At 48.5% G+C, this 25,850-nt stretch overlaps 1 protein-coding gene across 1 annotated transcript in view; it reads right to left on the bottom strand.

The window, feature by feature from the left end:
* Positions 1-24,955, bottom strand: part of ensab (endosulfine alpha b) — a 70,868-nt gene extending 45,913 nt beyond the window's left edge. The window contains exon 1 of the mRNA XM_059980004.1: positions 24,605-24,955. Coding sequence (XP_059835987.1) covers positions 24,605-24,661 — 57 coding nt within the window. The 5' untranslated portion in view covers positions 24,662-24,955. The remainder of the gene's footprint in view (positions 1-24,604) is intronic.
* Between the last annotated feature and the right edge of the window lie 895 nt (positions 24,956-25,850).

The raw sequence follows: 25,850 nt of genomic DNA, 5'->3' as shown, positions 1-25,850 counted from the left end.
TATCCTGTTTTACACACTGCAGACCGCACTATCCTGTTGTACGCACTGCAGACCGCACTATCCTGTTGTACGCACTGCAGACCGCACTATCCTGTTGTACGCACTGCAGACCGCACTATCCTGTTGTACGCACTGCAGACCGCACTATCCTGTTGTACGCACTGCAGACCGCACTATCCCGTTGTTTCACACACTGCAGACCGCACTATCCTGTTGTACACACTGCAGACCGCACTATCCTGTTGTACACACTGCAGACCGCACTATCCCGTTGTTTCACACACTGCAGACCGCACTATCCTGTTGTACACACTGCAGACCGCACTATCCTGTTGTACACACTGCAGACCGCACTATCCCGTTGTTTCACACACTGCAGACCGCACTATCCTGTTGTACACACTGCAGACCGCACTATCCTGTTGTACACACTGCAGACCGCACTATCCCGTTGTTTTACACACTGCAGACCGCACTATCCCGCTGTTTTACACACTGCAGACCGCACTATCCCGCTGTTTTACACACTGCAGACCGCACTATCCCGTTGTACACACTACAGACCGCACTATCCTGTTGTACACACTGCAGACCGCACTATCCTGTTGTACGCACTGCAGACCGCACTATCCTGTTGTACGCACTGCAGACCGCACTATCCTGTTGTACACACTGCAGACCGCACTATCCTGTTGTACACACTGCAGACCGCACTATCCCATTGTTTCACACACTGCAGACCGCACTATCCTGTTGTACACACTGCAGACCGCACTATCCTGTTGTACACACTGCAGACCGCACTATCCCGTTGTTTTACACACTGCAGACCGCACTATCCCGCTGTTTTACACACTGCAGACAGCACTATCCCGCTGTTTTACACACTGCAGACCGCACTATCCCGCTGTTTTACACACTGCAGACCGCACTATCCCGCTGTTTTACACACTGCAGACCGCACTATCCCGTTGTACACACTACAGACCGCACTATCCTGTTTCACACACTGCAGACCGCACTATCCTGTTTCACACACTGCAGACCGCACTATCCTGTTTCACACACTGCAGACCGCACTATCCTGTTTTACACACTGCAGACCGCACTATCCTGTTGTACACACTGCAGACCGCACTATCCCGTTGTTTCACACACTGCAGACCGCACTATCCTGTTGTACACACTGCAGACCGCACTATCCTGTTGTACACACTGCAGACCGCACTATCCCGTTGTTTTACACACTGCAGACCGCACTATCCCGCTGTTTTACACACTGCAGACCGCACTATCCCGCTGTTTTACACACTGCAGACCGCACTATCCCGTTGTACACACTACAGACCGCACTATCCTGTTGTACACACTGCAGACCGCACTATCCTGTTGTACGCACTGCAGACCGCACTATCCTGTTGTTTCACACACTGCAGACCGCACTATCCTGTTGTACACACTGCAGACCGCACTATCCTGTTGTACACACTGCAGACCGCACTATCCTGTTGTACGCACTGCAGACCGCACTATCCTGTTGTACACACTGCAGACCGCACTATCCTGTTGTACACACTGCAGACCGCACTATCCCGTTGTTTCACACACTGCAGACCGCACTATCCTGTTGTACACACTGCAGACCGCACTATCCTGTTGTACACACTGCAGACCGCACTATCCCGTTGTTTTACACACTGCAGACCGCACTATCCCGCTGTTTTACACACTGCAGACCGCACTATCCCGCTGTTTTACACACTGCAGACCGCACTATCCCGTTGTACACACTACAGACCGCACTATCCTGTTGTACACACTGCAGACCGCACTATCCTGTTGTACGCACTGCAGACCGCACTATCCTGTTGTACGCACTGCAGACCGCACTATCCTGTTGTACACACTGCAGACCGCACTATCCTGTTGTACACACTGCAGACCGCACTATCCCATTGTTTCACACACTGCAGACCGCACTATCCTGTTGTACACACTGCAGACCGCACTATCCTGTTGTACACACTGCAGACCGCACTATCCCGTTGTTTTACACACTGCAGACCGCACTATCCCGCTGTTTTACACACTGCAGACAGCACTATCCCGCTGTTTTACACACTGCAGACCGCACTATCCCGCTGTTTTACACACTGCAGACCGCACTATCCCGCTGTTTTACACACTGCAGACCGCACTATCCCGTTGTTTTACACACTGCAGACCGCACTATCCCGCTGTTTTACACACTGCAGACCGCACTATCCCGCTGTTTTACACACTGCAGACCGCACTATCCTGTTGTACACACTGCAGACCGCACTATCCCGTTGTTTCACACACTGCAGACCGCACTATCCTGTTGTACACACTGCAGACCGCACTATCCTGTTTTACACACTGCAGACCGCACTATCCTGTTGTACACACTGCAGACCGCACTATCCCGTTGTTTCACACACTGCAGACCGCACTATCCTGTTTTACACACTGCAGACCGCACTATCCCGCTGTTTTACACACTGCAGACCGCACTATCCCGCTGTTTTACACACTGCAGACCGCACTATCCTGTTGTACACACTGCAGACCGCACTATCCCGCTGTTTTACACACTACAGACCGCACTATCCCGCTGTTTTACACACTACAGACCGCACTATCCCGCTGTTTTACACACTGCAGACCGCACTATCCCGCTGTTTTACACACTGCAGACCGCACTATCCCGCTGTTTTACACACTACAGACCGCACTATCCCGTTGTTTTACACACTACAGACCGCAATATCCTGCTGTTTTACACACTACAGACCGCACTATCCCGTTGTTTTACACACTACAGACCGCACTATCCTGCTGTTTTACACACTGCAGACCGCACTATCCCGTTGTTTTACACACTGCAGACCGCACTATCCCGTTGTTTTACACACTACAGACCGCACTATCCTGCTGTTTTACACACTGCAGACCGCACTATCCCGTTGTTTTACACACTGCAGACCGCACTATCCTGCTGTTTTACACACTGCAGACCGCACTATCCTGTTGCTTTACACACTGCAGACCGCACTATCCTGTTGCTTTACACTCACTGCTGTAATTATTATAACCATGACACTGTTTATTCTGTGAGCTCATGCAAGCTAAGAATTTGATTGCACCCTGGTGTAAATGACAATAAACTAATCTAATCTTTCCATGGAGGAGTGCAGATAAGGTTTACCAGAAAGATTTCTGGGACTTAAGAGAGGTCAAGAGTCCAAGGCAAGTCTTGACTTAACAAGGTTGAGAGATTCAGAGAAGAGTATTCACCATTTCAGGGAGAGCCTAGGACAACCATAGAAGGCCGGGAATTCATTTATCTATTGAGATACAATTTGTAATTGGCTCTTTGAGCCAAACTGCCCAGCAACACCCAATTTAACCCTACCCTAATCATGGGACAATTTACAATGACTAATTAACCCTAATAACAGAGCGTGGGAGGAAACCAGAACACCTGGAGAAAACCCACACGTACACACTCTTTACCAGCGATGTTGGAATTGAACTCTGGCATTCCAAGCTGTACTAGCATCTCGCTACCCGCTGCGCTACTCTACCTCAGACTCAACGCAATGCACAACTTCAAGCCCAAAGCTGACAGATTTGAATCAGTGCCAGAAGGTGTCAGTGCCCGATTGGATCAGCCAAAGCCTTACTGGTTGATAAAACAAGCTTGAGGGGCTGAATGGCCTGCTCGTTCTCCCATTGCTGAAGTTCTGACTTCACCAAAGGGCAATTCTGAATGGGATACACAGGGCTGATGTAGTGTTGAAGAAAATTAAAAAAAAATACAGCAGATCCTATAAATCTGGTATAAAATCAGATGTCGGAAACACACAGCAGAAGCGGAGAGACAAACTGTTAACGACCCAAAGCACTAATGGTTTCTCACTCCACAGGTGCTGATTGTTCCCAGCATTCTCTGCAGATGCAGAGTTAATATACATAAAGTTGAAATATATATTTCTTCAAGGACATATACACAGAAATGTGTTGTAAAAGGGCCAGTAGCATGATGAGGAATCACACCCACCCAGCTAATGGACTGTTGTTCCTGTTCCATTCAGGAAGGAACCACACCAGGACCACCAGACTCAAAATCAGTTACTTTTTCCCAACCACCTCCTACTAACTCAGCTTACCACAACCCCATGGGTACATGGAGCTTAGAAAAATAGAGGGCTATGGCTAACCCCAAGTAATTTCTAAAGTAAGTACACGTTTGGCACAGCATTGTGGGCCAAAGGGCCTGTACTGTGCTGTAGGATTTCTATCTTTCTATGTAACCCTCCCACTGCCACTACTTTTATCATTTCCTGTCAGTCTGCTTCTGTATGTGCACTCCTGTGCCCAGTGTCAATTGAGGGACTTATGTATATGAGCTATTTATGCATTTCTTGATATAATTGCACTCTTTATCTTACTGTTGTTTTTGTGCTGCATCAGATCTGGAGTGACGATTATTTTGTTCTAAGTTACACTGGTACAGTCACAGAGACACGGAAGAGAACAATACTGAAACATGCTGAACCATTAAACCATTGATCTGCCCAGTCCCATTGACCTGCACATGGACAATAGACCTCCATGCCCCTCCCATCCATGTACTTACTCAAACTTCTATCAAATGTTGAAATCAACCCCACATCCACATGCGCTGGAAGCTTGTTCCACACTCTCACAACACTCTGAGAGAAGAAGCCCCCTCTCCATCATGTTCCCTAAACATTTTACCTTTAACCCTTAACCTATGACCTCTAGTTGTAGCCTCAGTGGGAAAAGCTTGCTCGTATTTACTCTATCTATACCCCTCAATTCTGCATCTCCCCTCAATCTTCTTCATTCAAGGAATCTATTCAACCTTTCCCTATAACTCAGGTCAAGTCCCAGCAACATCTTTGTAAATGTTCTCTGCACTCTTTCAATCTTACTTACATCTTTCCTGCAAGTAGGTAACCAAAACTGCACACAATACTCCAAATAAGCCTCACCAACGTCTTATACAATTTCAATATGACATCCCAAATCCTGTACCCAATACATTGATGAAGGTCAATGTGCCAAAAGCTTTTTTTTATACTATCTGTGATGCCACCTTCAAGGTATTGTGTATCTGTGTTCCCAGATCCCTCTGTTCGACCTCACTCCTCAGTGCTCACTGTACAAGACCTACTCTGATTGGTCCTCCCAAAGTGTACACCTCACATTTGTCTGCATTGAATCCCATCTGCCATTTTCAGCCTATTTTATCAGCTGATCCAGATCCTACTGCAAGCGGATAGTCTTCCTCACTATCCTCTACACCTCTAATTTTGACGTCATCCGCAAATTTGTTGATCCAGTTTACCAAATTATCAATCATATAGTTGATATAGGTGACAAACAACAATCCTGATGAAGAGCCTTGGCCCGAAATGTTGACTATTTACTCGTTTCTGTAGATGCTGCTTGGCCTGTTGAGCTCTGCCAGCATTTTGTGTTTGTTAAACTACAGACCCAGCACTGATCCCCGCAGACACTAGTCACAGGCCTCCAGTCAGAGGGGCAACCATCTATACCTCTCTGGTTTCTTCCGCAAAGCCAATGCCTAATCCAATTTATAACCTTACCTTGAAATCTATGTGACCGAACCTTCTTGACCTCCCACTTGGGACCCTATCAAAGGCCTTGCTAGAGTCCATGTAGACAACATTAACCGCCTTGCCTTCATCAACTTTCCTAGCAGATTCCTCCAGAAACTCTATAAAATTGATTAGACATGACCTACCATGCACAAAGCCATGGTGACTATCCCTAATAAGCCCCTGGCTGTCCAAATACTAATGTACCAGATCCCTTAGAATACCTTCCTGTAACTTTCCCACTACTGATGTCAGCCTTACTGGTTTAGAATTTCCTGACTTATACTTAGAGCCTTTCTTAAACAACAGAAAAATATAGCTATCCTCCAATTCTCCAGCACCTCATCTGTGGCTAAGGATGTCTTCAATGTCTCTGCTGGGGCCTCTGCAAATTCTGCATCAGCCTCCCACAGGGTCTGAGGGAACTCATTGTCAGCCCCTGGGGATTTCTCCACCCTAATTTGCCTCAAGATAGCAAACACCTCCTCTAGTCTGTACAAGTTCATGACCTCGCTTTGTCTCACATCCAAAGACTGTGTCTGCCTCCCAAGTAAATACATATGCAAAAAAAAAATAAATTAACTTAAGATCTCCCTCATTTCTTTCAGCTCCATGCACAGACTGCCACTCCGATATTTCAAAGGAGCAATTTTGTCCCTTGCTCTCCTTCTGCTCTTAATACATTTGTAGAAGTCCTCGGGATTCTCCTTCACCTTGTCTACTGCAGCAACCTTAAGCCTTCTTTTAGCTCTTCAAATTTCCTTCTCAAGTGTTCCCCTGCATTTCTTATACTCTTCATGTATCTCATTTGTTCTCAACTGCTATGCATCGCCTTCGTTTTAACCAGATCCTGAATATCTTTTGAAAACCAAGGTCCCCTAAACCTGTTATGCTAGCCTTTTATTCTTTCAGACACATACATTCTCTGTACTCTCAAAATGTCACTTTTGAAGGCCTCCCACTCACCTTGAACACCTTTGCTGGAAAACAATCTATCTCAATCCACACTTGCCAGGTCCTTTGATAACGTTAGCCTTTCTCCAATTTAGAATCTCAACCCAAGGACCAAACCTAACCTTTTCCATAATTACTTTGAAAAGAATGGCGTTATAAGACCACAAAATATAGGAGCAGAATTGGGCCATTTGGTCCATCGAGTCTGCTCTGCCATTTCACCATGGCTGATCCAGTTTTCTCCTCAGCCCCAATTACCGGTCTTCTCCTTCATGCCATGACCAATCAAGAACCTGTCAATCTCTACCTTAAATATACATAAAGAATTGGCCTCCACAGCTGAATACGGCAAAGAATTCCACACATTCACCACTCCCTAACTAAAGAAATTCCTCTTCATCTCCATTCTAAAAGGACACCTCTCTATTCTGAGGCTGTGTCCTCTGGACTTTGACTCTCTCACCATAGGAAACATCCTCTCCACATTCACTCCATCAAGGCCTTTCACCATTTGACAGGTGTCAATGAGGTCACCACTTGTTCTTTTGAATTCCAGTGAAAACAGGACCAGAGCCACCAAATGCTCTTCATATGACAAGCCATTCAATCCTGGAATCATTTTCATGAACCGCCTTTGAACCCTCTCTATTTTCAGCAAATCCTTTCTAAGGGGCCCAAAACTGCTCACAATACTCCAAGTCAGGCCTCACCAGTGCTAAAGGTTCCCTTTATTGCCACTCTTTGCCTCCTGCCAATTAGCCACTGCTTTCCCATGCTGGGATCTTTCCTGTTGGACCATGGGCTCGTAGATTGTTTAGCAGCCTCATGTGTGGCACCTTGTCAAAGGCCTTCTGAAAATCCAAGTACACATCAACTGATTCCCCTTTGTCTATCCTGCTTGTTATTTCTTCAAAGAATTCCAAAAGATTTGTTAGGCAGGATTTTCCCTTGAGGAAACTATGCTGACTACAGCCTATTTCATCTTGTGCCAAGTATCCCGAGATCTCATCCTTAATAATCGTCTCCAACATCTTCCCACCCACTGAAGCCAGACTAACTGGCCTATGGCTTCCTTTCTTCTACTTCCCTCCCATTTTGAAGAGTGGAGTGACATTTGCAATATCCCATCCTTCCAGAATTTAGCGATTCTTGAAAGATCATTCCTAACGCCTCTATGATCTCTTCAGCCACCTCTTTCAGAACTCTGGGGTGTTCAGCATCTGGTCCTGGTGACTTATCTACCTCTGGACATTTCAGTTTCCCTAAAAACCTTCTCTCTAATTATGATAACCACACACACTCCATGACTCTGACACTTAGAACTTCCACCAAGAAGACTGATGCAGAATACTTACTCAGTTTGTCTGCCATTTCATTGTCTCCCATACTACCTCTCCAGTATCATTTTCCAGTGATCTGATATCCACTCTTGCCTCCTTTTTTACACTTAATGCATCTGAAGAAACTTTTGATATACTCTTTAATATTATTGGATAGCTTACTTTCGTATTCCATCTTTACCTTTTTAATTGCCTTCTATTGGTTCTTAAAAGCTTCCCAATCCTCTAATTTCCCACTAATTTTTGCTCTGTTATATGACCCTTTTTGGCTTTTATACTGACTTTGACTCATCTTGCCAGCCACGGTTGTGTCATCTTTCCTTCAGAATACTTCTTCCTCTTTGGGATGTACATATCCTGTGTCTTCCAAATTGCTTTCAGAAATTCCAGCCATTGCTGTTCTGCTACCATCCTTACCGGTGTTCTTTTCCAATCAATTCTGGCCAGTTCCTCTGTCATGCCTCTCTAATTCCTTTCACTCCACTGTAATACTGATACATCTGACTTTAGATTCTCCTTCTCAAATTTCAGGGTGAGTACAATCATATTATGATCATTTGCCCCCAAGTGTTCTTTTACTTTAAGGTCTTTAATCAATTCTGGTTCATTGCACAACACCCAATCCAGAATAGCCAGTGGGCTCAACCATGAGCTGCTCTAAAAGGCCATCTCGTAGACATTCTAGAAACTTCCCCCACTTGGGATCCAGCACCAACCTGATATTCCCCATCTACCTGCAGATCGAAGACCCTCATGACTGTTGTAACATGCTCTTTTGGCATGCATTTTTTATTTCCCATTGGAATTTGAAGGCCACACAAACTTCCATCAGAGTCTTTTTACCCTTGCAGTTCCTCAGCTCTATCCACAATGATTCAACATGTTCCTACCCTACATCAGTTCTTCCTAATGATTTTATGAACAGAGCACAGCCGCCCCCCTCTGCCTTCTTACCTGTCCTTTCAATATCATGTGTATCCTTGGGTATGAAGCTCCCAGCTATAATCTTCTTTCAGCCACAATTCAGTGATACCTACAACATCACACCTGCTAATCTGCAACTGTGCTGCAAATTCACCTACCTTATTCCCTATACTATGCACATTCAAATATAACACCTTCAGTCTTGTATTCACCCTTTTCGATATTGTCCACCTTTTACAACACCTCCTGTTAACTATAATTTTGCTGTATTAACAGCCTCTCCTCATTATACATTGCCTGTTTGTAAACCAGCCACTTCATGTTCAGCACTATTATCTGCCTTTCCTACAATACATCTTGCATTGAAATACCGGCAGCTCAGGACACTAGTCGCAGCCTGTTCAATCTTTTGGATCCTGACTTTGTCTGAGGTCTTACCAACATCCATCTCCACTAGCTGCTCTAGCACTCTGGCTCCCCCCCTCCCCACCCCGCAACTCTAGTTTAAACCTCCCGCGCAGCATTAACAAACCTTCCTGCTAGGATATTAGTGCACCCTCCAGTTCTGGTGCAAGCTGTCTCTTCTGTACAGGTCCCACCTTCCCTGGAAGAGAGCTCAATGATCCAAAAATCTTATACCCTCCCCCTTTAGCCATGTATAACTGCATATTTTTCCTAGTTCTGGCCGTACTGGCACATGGTGCAGGTAGCAATCCTGAGATCACAACACTGAAGGTCTTGCCATTTAACTTGACACCTAATGCTCTGAACTCCCTATGCAGAACCTCGTCACTCATCCTACCCTTGACATTGATACCTACATGGACCACAACTTTTGGCTGTTCACCCTCCCACTTAAGAATGCCAAAGACTCGATCTGAGATATGCCAGACCCTTGTATTCCGGGGAGGAACATACCATCTGGAAATCTTGTTCTTGGCCACAGGGCTCCATTCTGTTCCCCTAACTAACATATCCTCAATCACCATAGTATGCCTCTTCTTCTCCCCTTCCCTTCTGAGTCACAGAGGAAGATTCAGTGCTAGAGACTCACCCACTGCACTTTCCTCTGTTTGTTCATCCCCCCCCCCCCCCCACTCCAACAATATCCAAAGTGATGTACCTGTTGTTGATGGGGATGGTCACAGAGGTACTCTGCACTGGCTCCTTAACCCCACTCCCCTTCCTGACTGTCACCCAGTTTTTTATGTCCTACACCTTGGGTGTAACCACCTTTCTACATGTCCTATCTATCACCCCCTCAGCCTCCCGAATGATCCACAGTTCATCCAGTTCCAGCTCCAACTCATTAATGTGATTCGTTAGAAGCTGCAGCTGGATGTACTCCTCACAGTTATAGTCAATAGTGACACTGGAGGTCTCGCTGCCTTCCCACATCCCTGAACAGGAATATTCCATTATCCTGCCTAATACAGAGAAAGAAAAAAATACGAGCTTTTCTTTTTATTTTTTGCTTTCTCTGACTGAAGCCTCAAGATCACCACTCTGACTCTGTGGCGATGGCTGCTGCCTTTGCCCCTGCCTTCTTTTTTAATTTGCTCTTGCTAATCAATCCCAAACACCGAGTGGTCGCTAGTCAAAGCTCTTTCTCACTGTACTGATCCACCACTGCCTCTTATCCTCAGGCAGTGGACCTGATTGAAGTCCCCTCTCAAAACTTCAGGATGGGCCGTTGGTCTTTTTATGATGAATAAACCCTTCTTGTGCTTGGTATCGATGACAAACTCTGCCATTATCATCAGAGATAATGCCTGGGCATGTCTGGTCTGGTGGTATTTATACCCCATCATCCATCCCTCCTGATTGGTTAGAGTGAGAACTTTGTCTTTGTTCACAGGGAACCCTGTAATTGCCAACCATCATCTTTGACCTGCGTAAGCTGTGACTTGAAATTCCTCACAGGGTTGTGGACGTATTAATCCAATATTTCTTCACGATCCTGACGAATATAGGGAACACAGGTGGTATTGATGGGCTCCTCCTTGCTGTTAGGTTTCCTGGTTTTTCCAGGAACGACGAGCTGGGCTCAGGACAGCTGGTATTTACACAATTCCGTGAATGTGGAGCAGCGTACGTCAGCTAGGCAGGACGCTTGGGAGAAACCCGCATCAAGGAGCACAGCAGGTGTATCCATTTGGGTTACCCAGAGAAATCAGCGGCAGCAGAGCGCTGCATTTGCAATGGCCTTCAACGACACAAAACTACTGTGCTGTGCCAATGGCTTTTGAGACTGCCTGGTGAAGGAAGCCATTGAACTAAAACTAGAGGAACAAAAACGAAGGCTTCACTCCAAGTAAAAACTGGAATTCAATTATAAACAAGGTGGGACTGTGAAAACCTCATTGGTTGAGGACTAACCAATCAGGAGGGATGAACGATGGGGGGAGGGTGGTATAAATACCACAGGACTAGACAAACCTAGGCATTATCCCTGCTGAAGATGGCAGCTTGTCACTGAAATGTCGGTTAAAATTGATGTCTGCACCCGGCTGGAAGCCTGAGAAGAGTTTAGATGTCATATACACTCGGAAAGCACCAGTTCCTTTTTTTAAAGAATAGCATTACGATCACTAGTGTTCCCGTACACAAAATTCCATCAGCTACTGTCTCATTCTCCAAAAGGAGATCTAGTATCACACACTCTCTAACTGGGATGTCTATGTACTGAGTAAGGAAAACTTCCTGAACACATTTGACAAACTCTTTCCCATCCAGCCTTTTTACCACCGTATGAGAGTCCCAGTCAATATGGGGAAAGGTGAAATCACCTACTATCACAACAGTCTGTGATCTCTACAAATTTGCTCCTCTAAATCCCGCAGACTGCTGGGTGCTCTATAATACAGAAATCTACAGGACTTTGCAGATTTGACCCACAATGTTGCGTTGATCACGCTGTGGCGACCCATTTCCTGGCACATCCGAACCGGCTCACAATTAGATAACCTACGGGGGTTTGCGAGCACAGAGCTTTGGAGCCTCTGCGCCACGGAGGGGTAGGTTGAGGGAGGCTTAAAAGTGAGGCTGAAGATTTCGAATAAAGTTTTTCCTTCGACTGCAGTTACCGACTCCGTGTCGTAATTTTAGCGCTGCGTGTAGCACACCGCTACAATTGGTGACCCCGACGGTCCAAACGATTTTTGGACCAGAAATGACCGACGCCGCCTCTGTTCATGCGGTTTCATTGAAACTGCTGGGTTTCTGGACACAGCGACCGAACCTATGGTTCCAGCAAGCCGAAGCCCAATTCCACGTTCGCCAGATCACCTCAGAAGACACCCGCTACTACTACGTGGTGAGCTCCCTCGACCAGGACACAGCGGCCCAGGTCGCGGAGTTCGTACAGTCGCCCCCAGTAGACGGCAAGTACACAGAATTCAAAGCCCTGCTCCTCAGGACTTTCGGACTCTCAAGGCGCGAGCGGGCTGCCCGTTTACTGCACCTGGATGGCTTGGGAGACAGACCTCCATCTGCTTTAATGAATGAGATGTTGTCTCTTGCCGACGGACACACTCCCTGCCTCATGTTTGAGCAGGCATTCCTGGAGCAGCTGCCCGAGGACATACGCCTGCTGCTGTCCGACGCGGATTTCAGTGACCCCCGGAAGGTGGCAGCCCGGGCGAACTTGCTGTGGAACGCCAAAAAGGTGAGCGGGGCGTCCATCGCACGGATCTCCCAGCCACGCTTCCAGCAGCAAACCAGTCCAGGCCCGGCCACAGAGCCCGCCAACCCCCGGCCCAATGAACACTGGTGCTTCTACCACCAGCGGTGGGGTGCAGAAGCCCGCCGTTGTCTCCCGCCCTGCAAGTTCCCGGGAAACGCCAGGGCCAGCCGCCGCTGATGGCTACGGCGGCTGGCCATCGGGATAGCCTCCTGTATGTGTGGGATAGAAGGTCGGGACGCCGGTTTTTGGTCGATACTGGTGCCAAGATCAGCGTTTTACCTCCGACGAGTTACGACACCTGCAGCAGGGCACCGGGTCCCCCCGAGGGCCGTGAACGGCAGCACAGTAAGGACCTATGGCACCCATCAGGTGCAGCTACAGTTCACGTGGGACTTTACACTGGCCGCCGTAGCCCAACCGCTTCTGGGTGCGGATTTTTTGCGGGCTCACAGCCTACTTGGTTGACCTGCCCAGGAAGAGACTGGTACACGCCGAGAACTTTCAGACGTTCTCCCTGGGTGCAGCCCAGTTGCCAGCCCCTCACCTCAGCTCCATCACGCTGCCCGACAACGACTTCACCAGGGTCCTGGCGGATTTCCCATCGGTTCCGGCACCGCAGTTCACAGCGGCCATGCCCCGACACGGCGTACAGCACCACATCCCGACCCAGGGGCCACCCCTCCATGCCTGCGCTCGGCGGCTTCCCCCGGACAAGCTCCGACTGGCGAAGGAGGAGTTCCAGAGGATGGAGGAATTGGGGATCATCCGGCGGTCCGACAGCCCATGGGCCTCCCCCCTGCACATGGTACCCAAAGCGACGGGAGGCTGGAGACCTTGCGGCGACTACCGCAGGCTGAACGAGGCCACCACACCGGACCGCTACCCTGTGCCGCACATTCAGGACTTTGCAGCAAACCTGCACGGCGCACGGATCTTCTCCAAGGTAGACCTCGTCCGAGGGTACCATCAAATCCCGATGCATCCTGACGACGTCCCCAAAACGGCTCTCATCACCCCGTTTGGCCTTTTCGAGTTCCTCCACATGCCGTTCGGCCTGAAGAATGCCGCACAGACGTTCCAGCGGCTAATGGACGCGGTGGGACGGGACCTGGACTTCGCGTTCATCTATTTGGACGACATCCTCATAGCCAGCAGCAGTCGTCAGGAGCATCCGTCCCACCTCCGTCAACTCTGCGCCCGACTGAGTGAGTACGGTCTTACAATCAACCCCGCCAAATGCCAGTTCGGGCTCGATAACATTGACTTCCTGGGCCACAGGATTACTAAAGACGGAGCAACCCCTCTGCCCGCTAAGGTAGATGCGGTCCGCCACTTCCCCCGACCCACCACGATCAAAGGCCTTCAGGAATTCGTAGGTATGGTCAATTTCTACCACCGCTTCCTCCCTTCAGCTGCCCAGATCATGCGCCCCCTGTTCGCCCTGATGTCGGGTCCGAGCAAGAACATTACCTGGGACGAGGAGTCCGCCGCCGCAATGCTAGTACATCCCAGAATGGACGCCCCTACCGCCCTCACAGTGGACGCATCTAACACGGCAGTCGGTGGGGTGCTGGAGCAACTCATCGCAGGTCGCTGGCAACCCCTGGCGTTTTTCAGCAAACACCTGCGGCCACCCGAGCTCAAGTACAGTGCTTTTGACCGGGAACTGTTGGCACTCTACCTGGCAATCTGGCATTTCAGGTACTTCCTAGAAGGAAGGCACTTCACCGTGTTCACGGACCACAAACCGCTTACCTCTGCGTTTACAAAAGCGTCCGACCCCTGGTCGTCCCGCCAGCTACGCCACCTGTCCTACATCTCTGAATACACGACGGATGTCCGGCACGTCTCGGGTAAGGACAATGTCGTGGCTGATGCGCTCTCTCACCCTACTGTTCATGCCCTTTCCCAAGGGGTAGACTTTGAGGCACTGGCAGAGGCACAGCAGGCGGATGAGGAGATTCCGAGTTACAGAACCGCAGTCTCTGGTTTGCAGCTCCACGACCTCCCTGTGGGCCCGGGTGAGAGGACCCTACTCTGTGACGTCGCCACTGGCCAGCCCCGTCCCGTCGTCCCGACAGCCTGGCGGCGCCGTGTTTTAGACTCCATTCATAACTTGGCGCATCCCTCCATCCGGACGACTGTCCGGATGGTTTCCAGCAGGTTCGTTTGGCACGGACTCCGCAAACAGGTCTGTGAATGGGCCAAAACGTGCATGCACTGCCAGACGGCCAAGGTGCAGCGGCACACCAAAGCCCCACCGCAGTAGTTCCATCCCGCCCACCGGCGTTTCGACCACATTCATGTGGATATCGTGGACCCCCTGCCAGTGTCGCGCAGAGCGCGGCACCTCCTGACTATTGTGGACCAGTTCACAAAATGGCCAGAGGCGGTCCCGCTCACCGACACCACTTCCGAATCTTGCGCCCAAGCCCTGATCACCACCTGGATATCTCGCTTTGGTGTACCGGCCCACATTACCTCCGACAGAGGCGCCCAGTTCACCTCCAGCCTGTGGTCAGCTATGGCCAGCCTTTTGAGGACTCAGCTGCACCACACAACTGCCTACCACCCACAATCGAACGGACTAGTGGAGCGTTTCCACCGTCACCTGAAGTCGGCCCTCATGGCCCGCCTGCGAGGAGCCAACTGGGCGGACGAGCTTCCCTGGGTCCTACTTGGCATCCGCACAGCGCCCAAGGACGACCTGCATGCCTTGTCGGCCGAGTTGGTACACGGCGCGCCCCTGGTCGTCCCCGGGGAGTTCCTACCGGCCCCACGGGGGCAAGAGGAAGATCCCGCAGCAGTCCTGGGCAGACTACGCGAGCTCGGTAACCTGGCCCCCATACCCACTTCACAGCACGGGCGGAACCCGACCTGCGTACCCAAAGACCTGCAGAACTGTAAGTCTGTGTTTGTACGAAGGGGCGGGCATCGGCCACCGCTGCAGTGGCCATACGAGGGGCCGATTATGGTGCTCCGGAACAATGGGTCCACGTTCGTGCTGGACGTTGGGGGGAAAGAGGAGGTTTTCACGGTGGACCGCCTCAAACCGGCCCATGTGGACCTGGCGCAACCGGCCGAGTTTCCGGCACCTTGGCGCAGAGGCCGACCTCCCAGGCAGGTTCCGGCCCAGACTGTGGACATTGGGGGGTGTATCGCCGGTTCTGGGGGGGGGGTTATGTGGCGACCCATTTCCTGGCACATCCGAACCGGCTCACAATTAGATAGCCTACGGGGGTTTGCGAGCACAGAGCTTTGGAGCCTCTGCGCCACGGGGGGCAGGTTGAGGGAGGCTTAAAAGTGAGGCTGAAGATTTTGAATAAAGTTTCTCCTTCGACTGCAGTTACCGACTCCGTGTCGTAATTTTAGCGCTGCATGTAGCACACCGCTACAACGCCACCCACTCCAGAACCTTCCCAGAGTTACCCTACCGTATAGCCCTCTACTTTTCTAAGCTCCACATATCTATCTTTTAAAAGACCTCATTGTATCAGCCTCCACCATAGTCACCGGAAGGGCAGTCGACTCACTCACCACATTCTGTGTGGAAAACCTACCCCAACATCCCCTCTGTGCCCACTTCCAAGCACCTTAAAACTATGCCCCCTCATGTTGGCCATTTCAGCCCTGGGAAAAAGTATAATCCCATAACGTGGTCATAACTTTCTTATTCCTCAGTTCTACCCATAAGACATCATTAGGCGAGCTTTCCAGTCTGTCCTGACTGACCACTGCCATGACCTTTTCCCTGACTAGTAACGCCACCCCTCCCAGTTAAATCCCTCCCGCTCTGTCACATCTCACGCAAAGGAACCAGAACACTGAGCTGTCAGTTCTGCCCCTCCTGCAAGCAAGTCTCACTAATGACTACAATGTCATAAGTCCACGTGCCGATCCATGCCCTAAGCTCATCTGCTTTTCCGACAATACTCCTTGCATTAAAACATACTCAGCTCTGAACGTGAGTTCCGCCATGCTCTGCCTTTTGATTCCTGACTTTGTATGTAGGCTTAACAACATCTTTTCCTCACAATCACTCATCTATCTGCTCTGGCACTCTGGTTCATATCCCTCTGCAACTCTGATTTAATGCTCCCCCCCCCCCCCCCCCCCACACTAGCAAATCTTCCCTCTAGGATATTAGTCCCCCTCCAGTTCAGGTATAAACCCTCCCTTCGGTACAGGTCCCACCTTCCTTGGAAGAGAGCCCATTGATCTAAAAAATCTGAAGCCCTCCCTCCTGCACCACCTTCTTAGCCACGTGTTAAACTGTATGATCTCCGAATCCCTTCTGCCTGCACATGGTCCATATTGCTTCATTCCCTGTGCTTATTTAAAAATCTCTATAAAACAAACCTCAGTTGTTTCTGCCTCCACCACCAGCTCATTCCAGACACCCACCTCTCTGTGTAAAAAGAAACTTGACCCTTTTGAACTTACTCCTTCTCACCTTAAATGAATGACCTCTAGCATTGGACATCTGGACCCTGGAAAAACAGCTGTCTACTCTAGTGATGCCTCGCCAAACTTTATGAACTATCTGGCCTCCACTGCTTCAGTCCAAACTCTCCTCACAGCACGTGACATTAAGCATCTTGGTGAGTCTCTGCAGCACGCTCTCCAAATTCTCCACATCCTTGCTGTAATGGGAAGACCAGAACTCTAGATGTAGCCCTAACATCAAGGTGTTGAAAAGAAGTAATAGATTGGACTGCCAGGGCCCCTTCCCAAGGTGGAAATAGTTAATATCATGGTTAATTTTAAGGTGGTTGGTGGAAAGTAAAGGGGAGAGGGTGACAGAGATACCCTGGAGGGTGTGTGGAACTGATAGAGGCAGATACATCAGGAATGTTTAAGAGACCCTTACATGGGCACATGGAAGAAAGAAACATGGTTTTGTGGGAGGGAAGTGTTAGACTGATCTTAGAGTAGGTTAAAAATCGAGGGGCCAAAGAGCCTGTAGTGTTCTATGTTCTAAGAAACAGAAAACAAAAAAAATCATGTTTGTGACAATTCCACCACGGACAGTTTCAAGCCCTGCTGGGAGAAGGGTTGAATATGGTGCTTGCAACCCTGTCCTGTTAAAAACCCAGAGCTACAGAAATGCCAACAGAAGCTCCATAGACCTCATCCCTGGGAGAGGAAGAACACAGCAAGAAGACAGGCTACACCTGGGGACAACTTGGAGGACTGGCCCAGGACAAAGCACTCTGGCAAACTTCTGTTGGCGGGATATGCCCCAATAGGCATGAAGAAGATACGTTTTTATGTCTCTATTAATCTTTATTGCAAACAACTGCTGTCCTTGCAATGACCCCTGTGCTACTTGTTGGTATGCATCACCAATTTGACGGCAGCCCTTAGGAGGGTTAATGGCGCCCGATGGCAACTCCTTTGCTTGCATCTTTGGAAACAGTTCTATTTCCAGCTTTATTTTTCCCTTTCAGGGTTCTTTTGAAGACCATGACCTGGAGTTACAGGCTGACTACGGTTCTTTGTGGGAATGGGACCCGCTCTCGGGGTGTCATAACTGGCTGTTGTTTGGCAGGTCAAAGGCTCAGCCGAAGAGCTCAGCTTACCTTCGGAGGACCGAGTTTTTGTGGCTCTGGAGACGGAGGAAAATCCGAAGTCAGTGTCCGAGAAGACTAGTGTGTTGGGGGAGACGGAAGATCTCTGGCTGTGTGCCCAGAGACCCGAGATCTTTGGGCACAGAGCTCGGAAAAAGCGACGCAACTGACTTTTAACATCGTAAACCAGCGAGTTGTTTGTTATGTCTCCCTGCTCGCTGTGAAACGGAGACACTTCTTTCACCTTTATTAGGGAGAGAGAGAGAGAACCCGTGGTTTGTTGAATGCTGGGTGAAACGTGAAGTCTTTGGGGTGACTGCAAGTCTGTCTTTGCTGTTGCCTTGCTCACGCTTGAGTGCTCGGTGGCAGGAGCCGATACTTTTTTTTTGCCAGTGGGGAGAAGGAGGGGATTGTTGATTACTGCCACTTAGACTCGAGAGGGAGGGGAGCAGGGAGGACTTTGGGGTTCTACCATTTAACTGTCATTCATTCTTTGGGGGCACTCCTCTGTTTACGTGGATGGTTGCGAAGAAAATGCATTTCTCTGACATTAAATGTACCTTTGAAAATGACCCCCACCCCCCTTGCCCCTGTTCAGTGTTCCCTGCGACTCTGTTTCTAGGGCAGTGTGCTATATTTTAATCTCTTGACCTTCGTATCACAGAGACTGTATGATGGCTGTGCTGCTGGATGAACTATGGAGGAAGCCAGTGGCTAGAGGCCCATGAGGTTGTGCATTACACCCACTAAAGTATCAATTCTGCTGGTTGACCCTCACCGGTCAGGACTGTCATGTTTCCCCACATCAACAGAACACAATGTAGACACAGGACATTCTGCAGACGCTGGAAATCCAGGGCAACACACAGAAAATGCTGGAGAAACTCAGCAGGTCAGGCAGCATCTGTGGAAATCAATAAACAGTCCAATCTTTGAGCCGACCCTCATGTCCTTCGCAAACTTCTTTGAAAGCTGCCGTGCTTTCTTCATAATTGAATTTACATGTTAGTCTCAGGACAGACCCTTTGAAAAGGAAACACTGAGGAATTTAAAGCTGCTGACCCACTCTAATGAGGACTGTCTCATGGATCTCTGGTTTCCTCCTCCTGAAGTCAATAATCAGCCCCTTGGTTTTGTTGACATTGACATTGAGTGAGAGGTTGTTGCTACAGCACCATTTAGCCAGCTTTTCTATCCTCCTCCTACAGTATAAGCTGATAATGTCAACCCCTTTGATTTGGTCAACAGTGGTGTTATCAGCAAATTTAGATATGCATTGAAGGCTTACGGTTGAAAGTGGATAGAGCACAGGGCTAAGCACACAGCCTTGTGCTGAAGGAGACTGTGGAGGAGATGTTGTTGCCAATCAGAATGGAACAGAATACAACTCTCCTTCCTCACCCAGGAGGCTGCTGCACACGTATGGCACTCTGCATAGACAGGCATGGCATCTGCTGCCAGATGATTTTTGTTCTTCCCCTAAGGAAGGCACAAATCTAACATCACAGCTCCTCTCTCTGATCAATGGTGAAGCCGTTAACGGAGACATTTGCATGGTGGAGGAGTGGGGCCTTAATGTAAGAGCTGTTTCGAAAAGGCAGGCCAGGTGTTATACTGAGGGTCACTGCAAGTTAGAGGACCAATGCCTCAACTTTCAACTAGGTTCACTGCAGCCTTCCGATCTCATCACTGAATCCAACAACTTCAAGCAAAGTTTTTGTACCAGGATGCAGTCTGCTGTAGGTCAGTGTATGTATTAGTGCATATTTGTATAGACAGTACTTGGACATATAGCAACAGACTCCACTTAGTGATTTCCCTCTTCCGTTGGTTTGAATACCCTGTGAGGAACAAGTTTCCAAGTTAACTTTTGGCATGGTTAATAACTACACCTATAACCTTAGTTTCACAGAATGAAGCTTGGCAGCCTCAAAACATACACTTTTGGAGGGCTGACCAGAAACACTTGGCCCTTCTGGCTTGTCCTGCCAAGATTAAAAAAGAGATTTTTATGTTTTAATCTAAAGATCGGCTTTATTTGGCACAAAGCAGAGATTGATAGGTTCTTGATTAGCAAGGGCATTAAAGGTTATGGGGAGAAGTCAGAGAATGGGGTTGAAATCAAATGGTGGCGCAGACATGATGGGTCAAATAGCCTAGATCTGGTTGTATCATGTTTATCAAGAGGGAGTGAAATGCATCAGTTGTGTCAATACCAACAGTCTGAACAGACAAGTGTTGCCATGCCCACAACTTACTAACCTCATATGGAAGAAAACACACATGGTCGCGGGCACACATGGTCTTTACAGATAGCAGTGGGAACTGAACCTGGGTCACTGGTGCTGTAAAGCGTTACACTAACCGCTGTGCCTCTCTCCATGCCACCCAACCCATCACTACCTCTGCTCCATTCACCACCCTTGAAGATTCTCCTTCTATTCATTTACCCCTGCCCTGTCCCCAAGATAATTCCCAAACCTAGAAACTCCCAACTGATCCCAATACCCAAAGATCTTAAGTTCAAAATCAAAGTACATATATGTCACCATATACAACCCTGAGATTCACTCCTTGCGGGCATATTCAATAATCCATAATAGAATCACCAACTTCGGTGCTAGACCACTGTGCAAAAGACAATAAACTGTGCAAATACAAAAAGAAATAATAATAAAAAATAAATAAGCAATAAATATCATGGACACAAGATGAAGAGTTGTTGGAAGAATCCATAGATTGTGGGAAATTTCAGTAATGGGGCAAGTGAGGTTGAGTTAAGTCACCCCCTCTGGTTCAAGAGCCTGATGGGCAAGGGTTAATAACTGTTCCTGACCTGGTGGTGAGGGTCCTTGATGTAAATTTCCATCAGTGTATTTTTTCCACTCTCTTCCACCTTCCTTTCAACTTTTAATCCCAGTCTCTATTGAAAATACCGACACAACGGGTAAGCCTAGGTAGTTCTAAGGACATGTTCAGCTCAACTTTGTGGGCCGAAGGGCCTGTATTGTGCTGTAGGTTTTCTATGTTTCTCTCTAACTTCAGACAACCAGATCACACTGTATTAAAAGACAAGATGCGTGGATCTGGACCATAAGACATATGAGCAGAATTGAGCTATTCAGCCTATCACGTCTGCACTGCAACTAGACTCTCTAACCATGAAGGCATCCCATCAATACTCTACCATTAGTTACACTGTGGATTGAATCATTGGAGCAAAATAATAAAGGTATAAGTGGCATTTAGCAGAGGTGACTTTAGAGTGTGTCCTACAGGGAGTGTAGGGGTTTGTCTGGACTGGAGAGCAGATCTTATGAGGACAGGTTGAGTGAGCTCTGGCTTTTCTCTTTGGAGTGAAGGAGGATGAGAGGTGACGTGATGGAGGTGTAAATGATGATAAAAGGCACAGATCAAGCGGATAACCAGAGACTTATTGCCAGGGAAGAAATGGCTCATACGAGTGGGCACATGGAGTGTTGTCAGGGGTAGGTTATTGTTACTTACAGAGAGTGATGCGTGTGTGGAACATACCTCCAGGGATGGTTGTAGAGGCAGATGCATTAGGGCATTTATGAGAGTCTCTGACAGGCACATGCATGATAGAAAAATGGAGGGCTATGTGGGAGGAAAGGGCTAGATCGATCTTACAGTAGGTTAAAAGATCAGCACCACACCGTGGTCTGAAGGGCTGTAATGTAGTATGTTCTGTGAAAAAACCTTTGTTCACATGCCACCCAGACAGAGCATTCTGTATATCAGTACACTGAGGAAGTTAAAAGGAAAACAGGATACAGAACAGAGTGTTACAATTACAGATAGGAGTACAGTGCAGGTAGGCAAATAAGAGGCAAGGGCCACGGTGAGGTAGATTGGGAGATCGAGTTAATCTTTTAGCGCATGAGATATCTGTTCCAAAGGTCGTGGGCTGAAGGGCCTATACTGTGCTGTAAAGTTCTATATTTTAATTCATCTGGGTTGATATCTTATACCTATTAACTTTGCGTTGTTCCCATTCCTCTCAGGACTCCTAACCCCATTCTTTTTCTAATGACCTTAATTTTGTTTTAGAAAACTGTACCAGGACATAATTCCCTCAAGACTGTTTCACCACATGCTGAATGATTCACACAACCAGTCCAATGCTCTTCTCTGCTGTCCCGTGTCCTAACTCACCTCATATTCTGCTCACCTGTTAGGCCCGGGGCACTAAGCCCTAATTAAGATGCAGATGTTGCTCAATACGCCAGGAGTTCCTCTTCTCACTTTGGACATCTAGTCATTTTACAATCCCCACCCTATTCAAATCTTTGCTTCACAGTAGTCAAGTTGATAAGAGTATCGTCTTCAGTTCAGGTCACCTCATTATAGGAAGGACATGCAAGTTTTAGAGAGGGTGCAGATGAGATTTATCAGGATTGGACAGCATATCTTATAAGGATAGGTTGAGCTTTTCTCTTTAGAGCAAAGGAGAATGAGAAATTACTTTATAGTGGTTTATAAGATGATAGATTGAGTGGATAGCCAGCGACTTTCATCCAGGACAGAAATGGCTAAAACTCTAATACGTAGGGAGGAAAATACAGCAGGAATGTCAGGGCAGGTAGGTGTTTGTTTTTTTACATACACAGTGGTGGTGCATAGGTGCTCTACCAAGGGTGGTGGTAGAGGCAAATATATTGGGGACATGGATGAAAGAAAAATGTAGGGCTATGTGGGAGGGAAGGGTTGGATTGATCGTAGAGGATCAGCACATCATGGGCCCAATGGCGTATACTGTCTATGTTCTATCAAATCACAAAGAACAGGCTCTTACCACTAATCCAGTCCACACTAACCATCAAACATCACATCCACAATCTACCCCTCATCCACACACTAGTGGCAATTTAAATCAGAACTACCCTACCAACCTGCACATCACTGGAGTCGGGAGCTCCTGCAGAAGCCACATGCGGTTTTGGGGAGAATGCGAAAACTCCACGCACAGAGAGCACCCGATTTCAGGAGATGTGAGGCAGCGGCTCTACGAGCTCCATCACTGTATCACTTCCCTCAGACCCTCTCGAGCCTTCAGCAGTTAGCCTCAATGACATACACTCACTTCTCACCTCGTGTGTTGTCTGTGTGGTCTGCAGGTTCTCGCAGTAAGCACTGAAAGTGTTCCAGTGCAGGAGTAATCCCCTGGTCTCTCATTCCTGGGATCATTCTTGTAAACCTCTATTGGACCCTCTCCAAAGCCAGCACATCCTTTCCAAGAACTGTTCCCAATACTCCAAATGTGGATTGACCCATGCTTTAGCAATTCTCTGTATGACATCCTTGCTTTTATAATCTAGTCCTTTCAAAATGAATGTTAACATAGCATTTGCCTTCCTTACCATCACGTTAGGGACTCCCAAGTTCCTTTGCACCTCTGATTTCTGAATTTTCTTTCTGCTCAGAAAACAGTGCACACCTTTATTCCGTCTGCCAAAGTGCATAACCTTACACTTTTGTATACTAGTATGCCATCTGCCACTTCTTTACCCATTCCCTCAATCTAAGTCTTTATGTACTCTCCCTGTTTTTTTAAGCACTCCCTGGCTCTGCAGGGAAGAGTGGGAAACAGGATTGTTGAGAGCCAATACAGCCAAATAGGCTCAAGGGCCTATCTTTTCTTCCATCTATTCTTTCCCCAAATTTGGTCTGGCGGTCCTCCCTCTGCCTTGAAGGGACCCCGAGCTCATTAGTGTATTTAAAAAAACTCGACCCAAAAGACTTCAGATGCAGGTATCTGGTATCTGGAGTACCTCAGCAGATCAGGCAGCATCCGTCGGGGGAAATTAGCAGTTGGGTGTTTCGGGTGGAGACCTGGACTGTGTCAAGCACATCAGGGAAGATCAAACAGTTAAACTTTTCAGGTCAAAGAGTGTCCAGTAAAGAGCCCCAGACCTGGAACATTAAAATGCTGCCCAACCTGCTGATTGTTTGATACGTTTCTGTTTTGATTTCAGATTTCCAGCAACTGCAGTAGTCTTTGGATCCGCCATCCTGTTACCCCACTCTTCAAGGCTCGTTGCCAGTGTGTTATTTTAGATTTTGAACGCTCCTACGAAGGAATGAATACTCGCAACACTGTAAGAGTTTGTATATTGCCCCGCCACCAAATTTCCTGCTTCGCACGCCCGCCCGCCTCCCGCCGCGCCGACGGACGGCGTGTGCAACCAATGGCAAGAGCGGGAACCCGCCCACCTAACCAATCGGTGGTCCGCTTAGGGAGGAAGCGGCGGGACCTGGGAGGCCGCGATGTGATGGCCGCGCTCCACCTCCTCCTCCGCGCCGTGAGCAGACAGAAAAGCCGCAGTTACGGCGATTTGGCTCCCTGTAGGGCGGGGGCGGAGGGTAGCCGAGCCCCCGGGGGTGAAGCCCCGGTTTCTCGCGGTAAGATCAGGAGGTTTTCTTCATTATTATGCCTACCTGCTTCTCCTCGCCGGTCTCCTCTGCCTGCGCCTCCAGCTCGCGGTTCTCCGACATGGCGCTCGGATCCACCCGCTCCCTTTCAACGCAACCGTCAGGTGTCTTTCAGTGTGAATCAAACGTTTAAGACAACGCAGAGAAGAGAAAGAAGAAGAATCTTTCGTATATGTAAAAAGAAAATAAAATACAACTGACTGCCCGCCCGCACTCCCAACCGACCGCCGAGATGGCCGCCGCTGTCGATGACGTCAGCGCGTAACGCAGCGTGGCCTTCGCGCTGTTGAGCGACCACTGGGTGCGCCAATTGCCGGGCGGGCTCTTGTGAAAGGCGGCTCAAGTCAAGCAATCGAATGTCGGACAGCCGTGAGAGGGCAGAAGATGTCCCACCCCTTTCCATCATGTTTGGTTGCCGTGCAAGTTCTCTTGCGCTGCAAGGGATGGCGGGGGGGGGGGGGGGGGGGATTGTTGTTTAAGGTGGAATTGGGTGGGGAGATTTTCCTGCTGAGAATCTCCAGCCCTGACTTTTTAACGTTTACTGATTGCAACAAAGAGAAGGGCAGTAGGCAATCACTTAAAATTCCACTCTCCTGCAGCTTTTTCAAAGAGCTAGGATGAGCATGAATGGACTGAGTGGCCTGTCCTTGGCGTTATCGAGTGATATACCATGGATGCATGTCCACCAAGTCCGCACCACCATCACCAAACGTGGAAACACAGGAACAGACTCTTTGGCCCACAATCCATGCTGACCCCAGTCCATACCCATGCCCTGCTTGTTCATATGTCTGTCTAAATGCCTCCCAAACATTGTTATTGTACCTGATTCTGCCACTGTGAGGGATGTAGATAAGCCATTTTCACAGGGTTGGGGAATCAAGAACTTGAGGTCACAGGTTTAAGGTGAGAGGGGAAAGAGTTTGAGAGGCAATTTTTTTTACATGGAAGGTGGTGAGTATATGGAATGAGCAGCCCAAGGAAGTTCAAGGCAGGCTCAGTAACTACTTCCTAAAAGTCCGTTGAACAGGTGTACCAGAGCTGTGTTGTGTCCTCACTCTTGTGTGGGTCTGAATGCTGCCGCATGACAGAGAATGACCTTGCCAAGCTGTCATCGTTCCACACCGGGAAAATCTTCTGTATTTTCTGGACAAGCGAGATCTCCACTCAGCCAGTACGCTTTCAGTGTCATCTCGAGGACATGGCTGCAGCCTTGGTGAGGAAACACTGGCGGTGGATTGGGCATGTGATG

The sequence above is a fragment of the Hypanus sabinus genome, chromosome 9 (assembly GCF_030144855.1).
Source record: "Hypanus sabinus isolate sHypSab1 chromosome 9, sHypSab1.hap1, whole genome shotgun sequence".
In the NCBI taxonomy this organism is placed as follows: domain Eukaryota; kingdom Metazoa; phylum Chordata; class Chondrichthyes; order Myliobatiformes; family Dasyatidae; genus Hypanus; species Hypanus sabinus.
This window is presented reverse-complemented; position numbering and strand designations above follow the sequence as displayed.